Source organism: Acanthochromis polyacanthus, chromosome 3, assembly GCF_021347895.1.
Source record: "Acanthochromis polyacanthus isolate Apoly-LR-REF ecotype Palm Island chromosome 3, KAUST_Apoly_ChrSc, whole genome shotgun sequence".
Taxonomy (NCBI): Eukaryota; Metazoa; Chordata; class Actinopteri; family Pomacentridae; genus Acanthochromis; species Acanthochromis polyacanthus.
In genome coordinates, this window is record NC_067115.1 from 19,466,454 (window position 1) to 19,483,746 (window position 17,293).

The 17,293-nt window shown below is 41.0% G+C and overlaps 1 protein-coding gene across 1 annotated transcript in view; it reads right to left on the reverse strand.

Moving 5' to 3' along the window:
• Positions 1 to 14,245, reverse strand: part of pkn1a (protein kinase N1a) — a 63,264-nt gene extending 49,019 nt beyond the window's left edge. Inside the window, exon 1 of the mRNA XM_051945840.1 lies at positions 13,405 to 14,245. Within this exon, the coding sequence (XP_051801800.1) occupies positions 13,405 to 13,425 (21 nt within the window). The 5' untranslated portion in view covers positions 13,426 to 14,245. The remainder of the gene's footprint in view (positions 1 to 13,404) is intronic.
• Between the last annotated feature and the right edge of the window lie 3,048 nt (positions 14,246 to 17,293).

Here is a 17,293-nt window from a genome sequence, read left to right on the forward strand (position 1 = left end):
TCCCAGGACCTATTTATATCTTACAAGTCACACTCTCTGCACATGACACACACAAAAAAGCACAGCAGACACGCACACCCAATCCACCGCAACCCTTGATAAAGACTGTCTGCAGTGCTGTGAAGGATCGAGCAAACATTTGCCTTCATGACACAGTCAAAATATTAAATGAAAGACATCAGGCATTTCTTTCATTTTAAGAGTTTACCTAAGTCAGCGGTTCTCAACCCTGTTCCTCAGGACCCACTGTCCTGCATGTTTTAGATAGCCTAGCTGCGCTAGACCCATGCTCTGAAGACACAAGGGTCTAGGCACGCTCGACAAGGAGGGAGGCGGGCTAAAAGGTTGTCTATCAAATCACTCTGCAGCAGTTGGGTAGGTATACAACCAATCAGCGCAACAAATAGGCTCCTAGAGCGCCGGAAATCAGAGGATGCGGTAGCTCGGTGAAGCCCTAATTATACAGTCAATGGGTGAAGCTCAAGTATATTACAGACATGTTAACGGAAAGATTATTCAGAGTCGGTGCTAATGGAGCTCAACGACTGTTGTCGTTTTTGTTGTCGACCCTGGCAGAGAATTAAATTCGTTGCCGTGGGTTGTCTAGCGCGGCTAGGCTAGTTGTTTCCGGTTGTTTCTGTCAGAATTGTCGCACCTCTGTCGTCACTTAGTTACGCCCACCTTCTGACTCTACACTTCATGGTGATTCGTCCGGCCAGTTTTAGGAGCATCCAACCTCGAGCCTTATGGAGGGTAACTAGACCCACCCTGGCAGAGAATTAAATTTGTTGCCGTGGGTTGTCTAGCGCGGCTAGGCTATGTTTTAGATGCTTCCCTGCTCCAACACACCTGATTCAAATGATCATCTCGTCATCAGGCTTCTGCAGAGGCTTGATGACGAGCTGATCATTTGAATCAGGTGTGTTGGAAGAGGGAAACATCTAAAACATGCAAGACAGTGGGTCCTGAGGAACAGGGTTGAGAACCACTGACCTAAGTAACCGCACAGCGAACTATTAATATTTGTACATGGTGATAGCATGTATGAAATGTTTTATCGACAAAAAATACATTAAACCGCCAACACTTCCTGGTAATGCATTCACAGACCAGGTTTGTGCACGACACCAATGACATGAGTAATAAACTAGTGTCAGATTATTCAGTAAGTTAATCAAGTCTAGCCAACAAGTGTTTAGTCTGCATGGCTTTAGGCTGATTTAGGGCAACAACATCACTTGAAAGGAAAAGTCTTTCTTCTAATTATCCCCTGTGGAAGACGGCTCTTGAGGCCCAACCACCCAAATGGGTAAACAGGCTGCAGGAGGAGGGAGGACAGGGGAGGAGAGGGGAGGAGAGCAGCAGCTGGTGCATGGCCTGGACAGGAAGAGGGGAGAGATAGTGGGAGAGAGTGGAGGAGACGGGAGGGAAAGCAAACAGAAAGGCGATCACTTTACACTCACGACTGCTCCATACTATTCATCAGAGAAAGGTCAGTCACGTTGGACCTGAGGCCAGAAACTGGTTCTTTAGAAATGTATAGGGAATTCTAACAGCTTTGGAAATAAGAAAATAAAACACATTGCTACTCTTCTATTAAGCTACTACAATACAGTTGGTACTGGAATCATTCAGCAGTGGTTACAGACAAAGAAATCAAATCAGCTGGTTTATTACAACAAGGCTGGACAAGAGAAATTGTCCAGTTGCCCTTGGAAACTTGATTTAGACCATCATAGCCACGTCCCTCAGTAGCTGCCCTCAATGGCAACAAACTTCCTCTTCTGCTTGAATAAAGAGCTACTGTCTCATTGATTTGCAATGATCTGCTGGAAACAGCAAATTTCAGTGGCATCATGTGGAAATACACTGAATATCAACGCTGTGAGAAATTAAGTGGGACTGATGAAGTGGAACTAAACAGCAGCTCAACTCTGGATGAACACAGAAAACAAGGCCAAAATGTTTACATATCATTTACCTTGTTGACAGGGATTTTTAAAACCAGCTACTTAAAAGATCTGTATCTTTTTACTGCCTAAATATTTATATATTACTTGAAATTAAAAAAAAAAACAATGTGCTGTCAACTGCCTTACAAGTAAAGCAAAAATATGTCTAAAATTCATACATTTAAGGTTAAGACTAAATTTATACTTGTCACATCCACAAGATTGCGAGGGTTAGTACAACTCTAATTTTGTCATCTAACCATGTCTGCAAGAGTCCTTCCTGTAAACAGCTGATGAACTTATGTAAACAGGCTTGAGTGTGATAACCAGTGTAATAAACAGAACCTTGTGCACATTAGCATCAACTTAACTTTCAAATATCCTCCCCTGAAAACAACTATAATTAATAGCTCCATGTAACTAAATTCAAATAATGGTTTAAAAAAAAAGCAAACAATGTGACACCATGAAATGATTTACTTGTTGTCTCTGTTTGCTGAGCTTTAAAGTGAGATTTTTTTCAGTTAAGCTGCTGGTCCACAATTTTACAACACTCATTTTGACATTTTTGGATTCTCAAAACCTCTGAAAAGCCCTAAAAAAAAAAAAAAAAAAACCAGTGGAATACCTGCTCAGCATCAAACAGCATAGTGAACATAGTGAAGCATTTAGCAGCTAAGGAGTCAGGCCTTTTCCTCAGGTGTTGGTGGAGAACTAAGTCAACGAAAAGAGTGAATACTGGGGCTACACTGGACTCTAAGTGAATAGTGTTGCTCTGTAGCTGCTGGATATACAAATAAAACGAAAGCAAAACACTCCGGCAACCTCGGCAACCAAATTGGATGACTGATTGTCCATTTGGTGACTGAACAGACCTGACATACTGTAGGCGTGCTACAGATTCTGCCACTAATCATATGATGTACTGGGCTGACAAACACAGATTTTTTTGTCTACATTTAGAAGGTTTCAGCACATTACATGACACAGCATTCTTTCACCAACAGCGTCAGGGTTTGACATTGTTGCCACTCGTCTCCACCATTTGCTTAAAATACATGCATCAATCTGTGGTCATTTTCTCTCAATTTAATCTCCAAAGCTTTACAAAAAAAGATCTGACCACTCACGCACACCATAGTTAGGCCACAGGATTGACGGAAAATTCCTTGGATGCCACAATTTGGCATTTGGTAACTCTGGCATCGGCCTGTCATCTTTTTATACACTCCATTGAACATCATCACTACAGACCTTTCCCACACTGTTTTATTTTTTTGTCCAACACCACATGCTTATGTCGAATCATGGAAAAGCTAGAGTGGTCCTGAGAGCTCAACACACTGAAGAGAAAACAGACAAAAACCAAACTAAAAAACATCCTCATCACTGTCTGCAAAGACAGAAAATGCAATGCTTAACAATTTAGATTGTAGTTTTTACTTTTTAATGACTCCAGGAAACATTTCCTGTATATTTTGTGCTTTGCTACTGTGTTTTGTTGCATTTACTCACTTTTAGCATTTATTCTCTGAAAGCTGCAGGTGCATTGACTAGGCTTTCTTAGTTTGGTGTGTTTTGTCTATGTTCCCGTTTTCTCAAGCTACTGTGTGATGAACTTTCAGGACTACCTTACAGTCCACCAGGAGCTCTCTGTGGTGACAAAGACGCCAAGGTTAGTTAAACCTGCGAAAAAGAGTCATGGCGTTATTTAGACACTACTTACAGCAAGCATCCTCCTGCTCTACAGGGAAAAAACTATTCTGGTTCACTAACTGCTAAATCCCAAAAGGTACACGTAAAAACAACATGCTGAAAAAAGCAGCAGTTGCCTGGTGTCATATTTGTGGGGCAAATTATCCTTAACCAGGTCAGGTAAAAAATTCAGTGCTGCCTAATGAGGCTTACACATATCAGCACTTGTGCTTTCTGTGGCACACAGCAGACCGTGCCTTGTTTATTCCATTAAGTTGTCCAATATTGCTTTGTTCATGAGCCGCTTATCAGCAGACCCCTGCTGTGGGGAAATCGCCATGATTGAATCTCCATAATATGTGCAGAGGGATGAGAACACTGCACATGGGAAGGGTTGCAGCGTGGGAGGTGGTTCAAAAATTAAAACAGTTTGAGGACTCAGACTTTCAGGGTTCCTGCAATCCTGTACACTGTACCAAACAGTGACAAATAAATACACATACTCTGCACTAAATCTTTGTTGTTGCCCTATTATTTTCCCTGTTACCTTATCATAGCTCTAAAACTGCATCGGCTTATATGCCCACAAAAATCTTGTCCCATTCGGGTCGAGTACATTTCCCTGAAATGAAAATACCTCCCAGAGATTACAGCATAATGCTCTCTGCTGATTTATTTCTGTGAAAAAATGTCTCAGATTTTTTTTCACCTAAGCTCACTATTGGATTTTACATGCACTGTATGTTGAAGCAGGCTAAATAATTGTGCATTTGCTGCTCCAGTTTACTATTTCAGATTAATATTTTAGAAAGAATACCACCAAACAATTTCAAGTTCAATTTCTTAAGCTACAAGTAAGCCACCTGTAAAAATTCTCCATTCTGTTTGCCAGATTTTGTTCATTACAGAAAAGCAGATCGTTTCTACTATTTGTAATGAATGTTCGAAGCTGTCAGTCCTCTAGCAGCTCCAGAGATAGCTAACCTAACTGAGGGGGTGTTTAAACTGCATGGCAGCACTGAGCGATGGGGCTGGGATCGATGCATGTGGCCTGGGGGCACTGCCATAATGTGGAGGGTCATGGGTCAAGGTATGTCAGGGGGGCAAGGTTGCTGGTGTTGACAAACCAGGCCGAGGCCCACATGAGAGCTAAAGTGAAGAAGAACTTTTTCTATATGACACTTCAAAGACTGAAAAAGGAGCGGTACTAAATTTGCACTGATGCAGACACGAGGACGAAACTTCAGCATCTGTAATCCATTTCTCCTCACAGGATGAAAAACAGATGTCAGCAGTAAAATGCCTGTTAGGTTTATGTTTTGGCGGCGTGACCCACCCTGCCCTACTTGCTCCTGTCTATCCTCCTGATCGCTGTTGCTTTGCAAAGCCTCCCAGTGCAGAAACACACAGAAAGCTGGTGGGGTTCACTGGCCACGGGTAATAGGTGATGTCATGACAGTGTTGCTGGTCTGTGTGTGTTTCTGTGTGTGTGTGTGTGTCCGGGGAGAAGGAGGGGTCCATCTGAAGCTGGAATGCAGGGGTACATCGCTATGAGGTCATGAGAATTATGGGATGTTTGCACAGAGGGAAGGCGAGATGTGAAAGGGAGATACAGAAACAGGGCAAAACCCACAGGGAGGAACGCCGGCTTCCAACAGCTGCAGCGGCTCACAGCAGCTATAAAGCACAGTTTACATTTACAACACCGTCACCGCTACACCAACAAAAACATCATTAACCACACTAGATCTATCATTCTTTGCCGTCCTGCCTGAGGTTGGGAAGCTGGCTTAGTAAGTTGGTGAGGGTGTGGTCGCTAACATGCGACAGTCAGGATGAGGAAAATGAACTCACAGTGAACTGAATGTGATCTGGGCAGCTAGCGTCAGACAATACAACCTATTGTACTGCTCCGGCTGCAGAGCCTCATCATCAACATAGCGCCCTTTAGAACCCCCCCCCGCTCCACCCTGCAAACTCCAATCTTGTGCACTAGTAAAGCCTTACCACCCCTATCTGAGCTGCATGATCCAACTACAGCTCTGCTTTCCAACAGGCGGCCAACCATGCGTTTAACTCATGACAAATTGAAACTACCAGGGAAAAATGTCTGACAGCTGCTGGCTTACCAGACAAAACATCAGTGTCCACCTAACAAGCACTGCAGGAAATGTCCTCCTACAAACATATGCTAGTCTTGGAGATGGGTGCTTGAACTCTAAGACACTAAAGGTAATTAAAAGTACATTTTCTAGGTGTAGTCTAGCTGAGTTGTAAAAGAAAAGAGGAAATGGTACATCAAACTTTAACTTTTCAGACTCATTTTCATTCGGACTGCATAACACATTCTTCCAGCACTGACACAGTGATAGTTCCTGCAGTCACACTGCAGGAAGCATGAAGTGAAGTCAGGAAAGTTTACTCACTCAACCACATAATGCTACAACTTTTTTAAAAACTATTAATACAAAAAAATCCATGTTTTTTATTCTATTTTCATGACAAATTTCCAAGAGATGTCTGTCTTACATAACATCATCTACTCCGATTTAAAACGGTGAACTGAACTGTTCTCATATTTATGCATTTAGACTACAGAACATCTGAAAATAGTGAAATACACCTGTCAGTTCCAGAGGTTATGTCACGAGCAGCAATCCAAAAGCCCAAAATGTGCCATTCACCGAAAGGTCAGAAAAGGCAAAGCAGTCAAGAAGCCGGAAGCCTCAAATGACTTTCTGCTTGAGGATAAATGTTCTCTCAATTTACTTGAACTGAACTTTTGTGGCTCAGCTCCGGGCAAATGAATTAAATTTCCTCCAGAAAACCAAAATGAACACACTCACACTTATATTCTAATGATTATGTTGATGCTCATTACAAAATTTGCCCGTTTTCACAGTGAGGATGACAAATAAGGTCTGACTTGAGACAAAAATATCCATGTCCTTTGGCAGGCACTATTGGAATAGTGGGAAGCAGGTCTACTACAGGGTACAAAACTACTGGAATATGGACACTAAATAGAAACAGTGAACTCACATATAATCAGAGGACAGCAGGTTAACCATATCCAACATTTTCACTCTATGTTACCTATGCAGTGAGAATCCAGTGTGTTATCATCAATGAAGAACTAAAACATTCACATGTATCTTCAAAAGAACAATCCATTGGTACTGAAGTGACCAAGAGCATTATATTGACTATTTTCATCTTCAAATTGGTTTAGAGTGTTAACTTTGACAATAAGCAAAAGGATGGTGTTGATGATACTTAGTTACTCCTCAATATGTTCAGTAGAAACGATTACCGTGTCAGTTTTCTAACATTGGTAATAATTTGCCACAATTTCCTTGAGGGCCTAAGATAAAGCATGCAATCAACAGAGACAAAAGGATGTTATGATCATGTGCTACAAGCCTAAATATATAAATTTTCATGTGAGGCATCACATGAGTACTCGGTCCTGTTAGACATCATTGTTTCATTAAATGGAGATTCCTGACACAAAAATGAATGAGAATATCAGCTAGCTTTCCAAGCCTCCAGTTGCTCAGCGGTTCCTTGATGCATTACTGTGGATTCTGTCTGCCTACATGGCCACAGGGCAGCGCTGAGAAAAGCCCACTTTGTGTGCATAACTGTCCCCTTACGTCATGGCAAGGCTTATGGGAAGCACTCCTATGCATTCCCTGGAGTGTCTGACTCTGCATGTGTGTCACTTGTAATTCCTTTGTGTTTGAGAACACGACCATTTGTGTTCATACGCATTTTGCGAAATCAATGGAGTTCATCTTTGTTGTTCAGGATTTTTCTCGAGAACATATATCATGTCGGCATTTCACACAGGCAGCAACCACCACAGGTTACTCCACATACTGTACAGAAAAGTGACACATCCCCCCTTCATTCCATTCTTGTCTCCCCTCTAACCTTTATGAGGAAGTGTGACGCAGTTGGGTTCAGGCTTCTATTGGGGCTGTTTAATATCGTCTTCCTGTGGGGGCAAGCAAATGGTGCGCCATGGGAGGGGTGTAGAGCTTCACTGCCTGCCTCATATCTACAGTAATGGAAGCTTAAAGGGGAACTCCATTGATTTTACATATCAAAGTCCATTTACAGTACTTGAAACACTACTGCATGTATTCAAAGAAATTATATAACATCTTATGTGGCTCCAGAGGGAGCTGCATGAAGTCTGTTAAACTGCCTCAAGTGAAGGCACTTCAGTCCGTGTTGGCTGGGACTGAAGACTTCAAGTTTAAAAATGAAATGAATCAGGGGGTGTGGAGTGAAAAAGAAATAAGCAAACTAGACTTCTGTAGTCCGCTCCTGACCTCTGGTTCAAGCTAGCAGCTTGAGGCTACATTAGCAGCTAAGCACAACACAACCGAATCTTTGGGGTATTGACTAGGAAGTAGAATGGAGGTTCTACTGCATGAATTTATGTCCTCACGTTTTAACAGTTGATCACAAGTTCACAGTTATAGAAAAGTAATACTAAAGTACTGAGTATAAAAATGCATAGACAAGCTCCAAATCACTTAATGCCCACCCTATGAAGCAGTCTGATTTCTACAAGTTCAGCCTCGCGCAGAAAGGATGTGGCTGTTCCTGAACATCATGATGTTACGTCTGGATTTAACAATACAACAGGTATCACCTGCTGTGTCCTCTACTCACAATCAGCTTGCCTAAAAATGTGGACAACTGTGTGTTTTTTAAATCTGCAAAAGGGGACATCTAAGCATCTGGATTCTTCTTAGTATAGAATGTGCAAAATATTCAGAGTTTTGTTAGAGTCATAGAAATTGATCCTCCGCTGGAAAAAAACTCACCCAACTTAATAACTCAAATGTCATATGTATATTATTGCACTCAAGTATTTATTATGCTAGCTGGCGACACAACGTGACAAACAGCAGTCGACTTACATGTTCTGTGCACTGCCTTGTACACACGTGGACAAAATTGTTGGTACCCCTCAGTTAAAGAAGGAAAAACCCACAATTCTCACTGAAATCACTTGAAACTCACAAAAGTAACAATAAATAAAAATTTATTGAAAATTAAATAATCAAAATCAGCCATCACTTTTGAATTGTTGATTAACATAATTATTTAAAAAAACAAACTAATGAAATAGGGCTGGACAAAAATGATGGTACCCATAACTTAATATTTTGTTGCACAACCTTTTGAGGCAATCACTGCAATTAAACGATTTCTGTATTTGTCAATGAGCGTTCTGCAGCTGTCAACAGGTATTTTGGCCCACTCCTCATGAGCAAACAGCTCCAGTTGTCTCAGGTTTGATGGGTGTCTTCTCCAAATGGCATGTTTCAGCTCCTTCCACATATGTTCAATGGGATTCAGATCTGGGCTCATAGAAGGCCACTTTAGAATAGTCCAACGCTTTTCTCTCAGCCATTCTTGAGTGTTTTTGGCTGTGTGTTTTGGATCGTTGTCCTGTTGGAAGACCCATGACCTGCGACTGAGACCAAGCTTTCTGACACGAGGCAGCACATTTCTCTCCAGAATGCCTTGATAGTCTTCAGATTTCATCGTACCTTGCACACTTTCAAGACACCCTGTGCCAGATGCAGCAAAGCAGCCCCAAAACATTACTGAGCCTCCTCCATGTTTCACCGTAGGGACAGTGTTCTTTTCTTCGTATGCTTGGTTTTTGAGTCTATGAACATAGAGTTGATGTGCCTTACCAAAAAGCTCCAGTTTGGTTTCATCTGTCCAAAGGACATTCTCCCAGAAGCTTTGTGGCTTGTCAACATGCATTTTTGCAAATTCCAGTCTCGCTTTTTTATGAATTTTTTTCAGCAGTGGTGTCCTCCTTGGTCGTCTCCCATGAAGTCCACTTTGGCTCAAACGACGACGAATGGTGCGATCTGACATTGATGTACCTTGGCCTTGGAGTTCACCTTTAATTTCTTTGGAGGTTGCTCTGGGCTCTTTGGATACAATTCGAACGATCCGTCTCTTCAATTTGTCATCAATTTTCATCTTGCGGCCACGTCCAGGGAGGTTGGCTACTGTCCCGTGGGTCTTGAACTTCTGAATAATATGAGCCACTGTTGTCACGGGAACTTCAAGCTGTTTAGAGATGGTCTTATAGCCTTTACCTTTAAGATGTTTGTCTATAATTTTTTTTCGGATGTCCTGGGACAATTCTCTCCTTCGCTTTCTGTTGTCCATGTTCAGTGTGGTACACACCTTTTCACCAAACAGCAGGGTGACTACTTGTCTCCCTTTAAATAGGCAGACTGACTGATTATGAGTTTGGAAACACCTGTGATGTCAATTAAATGACACACCTGAGTTAATCATGTCACTCTGGTCAAATAGTTTTCAATCTTTTATAGAGGTACCATCATTTTTGTCCAGGCCTGTTTCATTAGTTTGTTTTTTTAAATAATTATGTTAATCAACAATTCAAAAGTAATGGCTGTTTTTGATTATTTAATTTTCAATAAATTTTTATTTATTGTTACTTTTGTGAGTTTCAAGTGATTTCAGTGAGAATTGTGGGTTTTTCCTTCTTTAACTGAGGGGTACCAACAATTTTGTCCACGTGTGTACTATGGCTTTATTCGCTGTAGAACGATAACGGAGTAAAATGATGGCAAATCAGGCGAACCTGTTCCATTTTAGGATCCTATTAGACAAACAAGAACCAGACTCCACCACGCATGCACTACCAGCATATAAAAGTGCATTTTGTTGATGCAGACCCACTCTCACCTGGTCTGAACTCACAATCCTAACTCAGTACAGCCCTGCACCTCTATTAATAGTTTCATAGTAAGAGCCACATGGAAAGCCCACCTACTGACAGTTAAACCCGATTTCCTGGATAAAACAAGCCGTCCTATGTCAGCATCAACTCAGGACAAATCGACATGCATCTCTCTTGATGAACATGTGTGGTGCGACTACAAATTTTCTGCTCTTTTTTGTGGACTAAAACACAAACTTCTGTGGACAAAGAGGGGAATAATGGTTCCCAGTGTTCTCCATTCCACTGCCCCTGAAAGCAACCTCTCTCTTTTTAACCCCAATGAAAAAGATGAAAGGGAAACCTTGAGCCCTGTCCATTTCAGTCCCTCCTTCTGTGTTCCTTCTTTCACTGACCATTCTTATCTTCAGTCTGTGAATCTCCTAAGGGCTTGGCCAAAAAAAAACACATATACAGCAAACCATGTCGAGAAAGGAAATCTGAAATCGGTTTGTCTCCTTCTTATTGGAGTCCTGCGGTGCTCTTAAGAAAAAGATGTCACCAGGACTTCTTTTGGGTTGTAGAAAAACCCTCTGGCATCGTGGTGTGGGCAGATGGACGCTGTCAGTCTCCTGTCTCTTTGGGTGGTTGACTCAAATACACAACTTTCAATCAATACACACACAACTCCCAAACTGGTTAGCAGAGCAGGAAAACCAAATTTAGCTGTTGGGCATAGATTTTTCTACACTCGTTGTTTCCCATATGAAGAGTCCTGGCACAGAGTGAGTGGAATGGCACCAAGGCTAGAATTAGAGCGGGTTGAAGTGGCAAACATACCCAGCACAAAGCTTTTAACAGCAGCCACATAGCATGCTGTAATGAAGCAGCATAATTAAAACACAGACTGGGGCTCATTTTACTACGGACACGTGCTGAGGTTCACGGCTTCCTGGCACAAAATAAAGAAAAAAATAGTCAGCTCAGGGATGCACTTATTGTTTATTCACAGTATTGAGTAGTCTGCAGATTATTCTGTCCGTTAAGTCTTTATATTAAGTGTTAGAAATTAGGGATGACCATCTATTACTGCCAATTTTCTAAATGGTGCATCTAGAAATTGCTCGCTTTGTCCAACCTGCAGTCCAACACTTCAACATATTCAATTTATAATGTTATGAAGCAGAAAATTTTTTTAATACTGTTGTTGTACAAGCTAGAAAGGAGCATCAACTGGGCTACAACACACAGCTAAATACACAGTGTCACTAGGTAACCATCCATAACCCGTGAGAGCATGAATTCTCACGCGTGCTTGTATTGAAAATAGACATGGACACCAATCAATAATCAGCAGACCATGTTCATTTGTAATGCAATGGAGGAAAGGGAAAGCACACGTGAAAGGAGAGAAATTTGCAAACTGCTGTGTGTACTCAACATTTCATATCAGAAACCTGCATCTTAGCAGCCATCTCGCTTGATATTTTGTCATTTTTGTCCCTATTCTGCATTTTCACATGGCTGTTTCTCACTTAGCTACTCCTAATTACAGAGCATATTGATGCCAGTGTGTCTGCTGTTCCACTGCCAGCCACCAATTCTCTGCTGAACAGCATCAATGTTCCTACACTGCAAAACACAACTGTATGAATGCAGATTAAGACCTACTAACCTGCATGACAGCACGAGTGCACGTACTTCAGCAACTCCACACAGTGAGCTGATACACAACACTTGCTCAGATGTAAATGTCAGCGTGTCAAGCTCTGCTAGAACAATGGATTACTAAGTTCAGTGCAGCGAATTTCATGATGATCATCTGCCTCCTCATGTAAGAATTTCAAAACACATTTTACTTGGTAATGTTATTTCAACATAGCACTTATTTAGAGCAAAGATCAATAATCAATTTCCTAAATGTTGCATCAGGAAATTATCTGATCCTCCTCAGCACACAACAAGACAAACAAGTAAGCAATTGTCTTGCTTTGCTAATGCATTTACAAATAAGTGATGTCTGAAGGAGGTTGGAAATTGTGAGCAAAATATGTGTTGTTTTACACCAAACACCAGTATTGTGCCTGCGTGCAACTGCCTTTAGCCTGTAAACACAACACTCTGAAAGCACAAAATCCACAGTCAGACCAAGGCCCACATCACAGCACCCACAGTATGCAACAACACAGGACAACTCCAAGGTGACAGAGTGCCAGAATGTGGCTCAACATGCATTATTAACAGGAGGCAAACTATCCATTTCCAATTCTACTGAGTGGTTGGTGTGGTTCCTCACAGAGCGGTCCAAGAGTACTGAGGAAACCTCCAAAAAGCCTCGAGCGAATCAGGAATACTTCACTCAGCCACCACTATACAATCAGAGGTGTATCAACTGGTCAATTAATCAATCAAGAGAAATCAAGCAACTACGCTGCTAATCAATTAATTGACTAATTGTAAGAGGAAATTGGAGCAATTCAAAAGCCACCTTGGGCTGCAGGAGGTTAATAAGGCACTTATGCCTTCATCAAAAGAAACATTTTATGGACAATTAGATTAGCCGATTGACAAAATAATCAGCTTATTGGTAATGAAAGCCTGCTGACTGTACCTATTCTCACACTGATTATCAATTACCATACTGATACAGCATTGCAATGAAAGTCTGTTAAATTCATCTATTGTTATTGTTTTATTCTGTATGTGGTCACAAACTGCTTCCCCAATTTGAAAATTAGGACCCTCGATACGACTGAAGGCCACAAGATGACTTTTTATTTTAATATCTTGCAGACCCAGTTTGAGATGTAAAATGCTGACTTGGGTTCAAGTGCTCCCAGCTCTTGTCCACTGTGATAAATGTTTCTTAATTTTTTTTCGGCATCACAAGCCAAAATGGTGGGGAACACATGTATTAAAACAGCAAGAGCATCCAAAATCCAAGACAAAGGGTGTATTGCAATAAGGAAAAATGAAGTGACACCATGCATGCAGGGAAGAGGACATCCAACTTGATGAACTTACTTGAACGGAGTCGTTCGCCATGGTCGTCCCTGCTGCTGTGTTCACTCTGCAATTTCACAGACACCGTGTGCACATGTGGTCCCTCAGGTCGACGGGCTGTCTCCTCTGAACGACAGTAATATAATGCAAATAATAAACGTGGGGAGAGGCCTGGCTTATCGTCCCTGCGAGTCTTATCTCAACTTTATATGGACAGTCTATTGGCACAAAGGCAAACAAGTCAGGAGGTAATCCGCATTGTTGGCTCGGCTGGCCGCGCCTGAACCGATCCTCCCTGCGTGTGTTTCGGTGTGTTTCAACTCCCGTTAGGCTCCACTTCACCCGGATTAAAACGGTTTCAGACGAGACAAGTCACTCAGCATCCAAACAAAACTACAGAGCTCCGGGCTCACTGTTCATCCTCTTGTTTTAGGTGTTTGCCATTCAACAGCTAGCAAAGAGGAGCCCCCTAACATCCAACAGCAGCGGCTCTCCTCCGTCATGTCCTGCTGAAGAGAGATAGACTTACATCCACTGTCGACAGAAAACCAAACGAAGCTCCTTCTTCTTCTTTTCCCGGTAACATCCGTGAGACACGAACACGCCTCGGTCTCTTGTCTGTATCACATGCCTCTCAGAGAAGAAAAAGCCGCCTGTCAGTGCTTCACTCACACACTCAACACCAGGGACAATAGAAAGCAAACGTGCCCATTAAATATCCCGCTGGCTGAGATCAGAAACAGACAAAAGCCGTGTTTCTTTGTGTTGGTGAACACGGGTCAGGCCGTGCTAACATTTAGACCCGTTCACACAGTGGCTAACTGACGGCTGCAGCACCAAACACTTGTACACTAGAAGCGCGCTCCCGACACGCCAACAAACCGCCCGGACGTTGATTGGTCTGGAGGTCGCGGGGGCGCGCCCCTATGAGTCATGTGACCTGCAGCAACTCAAAGTAGTCAAGTCAACAGAAAGTTGTAAAGAATCAACTGTTGAATGTGTGTAAAAACACTGTAAAAAAGTAAATCTCTTTAATTATGCATCTTAACACTTCTTAAATTATAATATTTTAATATTCACGGGTTTAAACAGAGCATATTACACTCATTTTTATTCATTTCAGGAACTTTGCATTGTAACAGAAAGATATTGTATTATTTTGGAATTAAAAAACCTCCACGAATCCATCCTTAAACGAATGTATTATAGTACTGCAATTTTAAATTTTAAGTGCAATTTCACAGCATAAGTAATCTCACGATACCTTACATAGCCATGTAAAGATCTTACAATACTATGTGACAGATAGAATTCCAAGAAATCCATCCTTAAATTATATTTTAATCTCTGCAATTTAAAATACAGCATTTTTGTTCAAATAGCACTGATTTACAATACTTAATTTCAGAACCTGTCACATAAAGATCTTACAATAATATGTAATAAAATAAAACCTAATAAATTCATCCTTAAACTATAATGCTAGAATAATTGGAGTTTTAAATATTGAGTTACATTTTATTCATGTAGTGCCAGTTTACATTTGAAGTCATCTCAGGACACCACACACAGTAAGGAGAAAATCTTACAAAGTTATGTGATAGAGAGAAACCTAACAAATCCCACTTTAAATTATAATGACCGCAGCTTTAAATATAGCATATTTAATTAATGCGGATTCATGTAGCACCACTCATGAAGATCTTACAACATTATGTGAGAGAAAGAAACCAAGCAAATCCAGTAATTAGTATGTAGTTTGAGATGAAATATCCAGCAGAACCAGTCTCAGGGAGGGCAGCCATCTGCCTCCACTGGTTGGGGTGAGGTTAAAGGAGAACGACAGCAGAATAGTAAAGAGAAATCAGACAAACAACACTGAAGAGGACAATAAGCACTGGGGAGGTCAGAGACACATTTATTGCAAATCAGAATAACAGAGCTGGAGGCAGAGATACCTACAGAGAGGTCAAAAGAAAAAGTAGAGGAGAAAGAAGACATGCAAACAAGTTTATTTATGTAGCACCGTCATACACAGAGGGTATTCAAAGTGTTCTATAGGCAAATGTAAAAGAAAAAATAATTATACATCCTCAATATTTAGAACATAGGCATTTGTCAGCCCCAATAAAAACACAAACATGTGCCCATGTGTATCAATCAGCATTTTAATATTGCTAATTTAAAGTGTTGGAAAGTTTTGGAACAGCAGAACTTCAATCTAAACGCTATTGACAGTAAAGTGTAACTGAAACTGAGCTCTCTGAATGGAAACAGTAGCAATACATTATTGCAAAACCAGTGTAAGTTGTTGTGTGTGAGATAAAAACTCCTGATAGGGTTAGGTGATGTTATGGTTGTGTGTGTGGCCACCTTCAATAGATCTGACAAAGTTGAACCGAACCATATTTGCATAACTGATTTGCAAAATGAAAATTTGCCATTTGAATGATAGAAGGGCAGCAGAAACAGAGTAACCCGACACTCCAGGATACACAGTCTATATCCTGTACACACATGACATGAAAACCTACCCACTCACAACTAACAATAAAATGAACACAGCTGAGTCATTTACAGTCAGCAAAAAGTTTTTTTTTGTTAAGAAGGTAGCAATGATTCATAACAGGATAGCCAGATGTACTAAGTATGAGTTCACACAGTTCTCTTTGCCCTGCTGTCCTCTTAGTTGGGCCCAAATGTAAGCTGTGTAAAATATTGTGTGACAAATGGTGACAGAACATGGTAGGATGGCTATTTTCTCTCTCAGTGTGGAGGATGTGAAGGAAGTTAGACAAGAAAAATCTGAATATGTGGATGTATTAGCTTAAACTGTAACTGTCCATATCCAACATTCAACAAACCACATTTACTATTAATGCTGCTTTAGTTAAAATTAGCATTAAAATGGTTTTAAAAATTATTAATTTGTAACAGGGAATAAAAGATGTTATCTTAAAACAAGGGCATGGGGAGCAGAGGGGAGTTATTAAAGCAGCTTTCCGTGGTGAATAACTTGGATAGCTGTAAAAAATGTATATATATATATATATGTATATATATATATATATATATATATTTTCCATTAATTTTATTGTGAGTAATTTTTTCGAAGCATTTTTCACACAAAAGGCAAAAAGTATAAATAATTTAAAAAAAATACGTTTATCTTTCTTGTTGAGACGCAAAGACCTTTGACCTTTGAGTAGAGGCAAACGAGGAAGTGAAAGGTAACGGATATTACGCCTAACTAGCTAGGTGGCTAAGGTTTAGGTTAGCGCTTATTATTTCGGTAATAATCAACTGAAAGCGGCTTGAATTGACATTTAATTAATTCGTGGAATAAAAAAACAACAACTGGCCAACTTGTATAAACCTCGTCTTTTCTGCGTTAAGTCTCGGATGTGACGCCAGCATCGCGCCAGGTGGCTAGCTCGCTAGCATCATCGCTAATTAGCAGAACGTTACGAGCAGACCCGTCATTCACTTCGCTGCGTCAGAAATAATTATTTAATGTACATTTTTATGAAACAGGTTTCCGAACTAATGTCAGCTTATCTTCGGCAGAGAACATGACTGATAACAAAGTTCAGGTTGATGTTCAACAGCAGGAAAAGCCACCGTCGGGGGAAGGTGCGTCTGTGGACCCATTGAGGGAGAACAACGTGAGCGGCGAGGTGTCGGACTGCACCCAGAGTCTGCAGAGCGTCCAACGAAGAGGTCAGATAAAATATGCTGCATGCTACGACGGTTTTGGGAAAGAGTACAATAGCAGTGAATTATCCCCTTTGTTACATTTTAAAGATCAGAGACTGTGTTTTAGAGACTCTTTAGTCTCATAGACAGTGTAGTCCAGATTTGGCTACTCTTTATGCAGTGTTTTCTGATCTAGACATAGTCCATGTGTGGC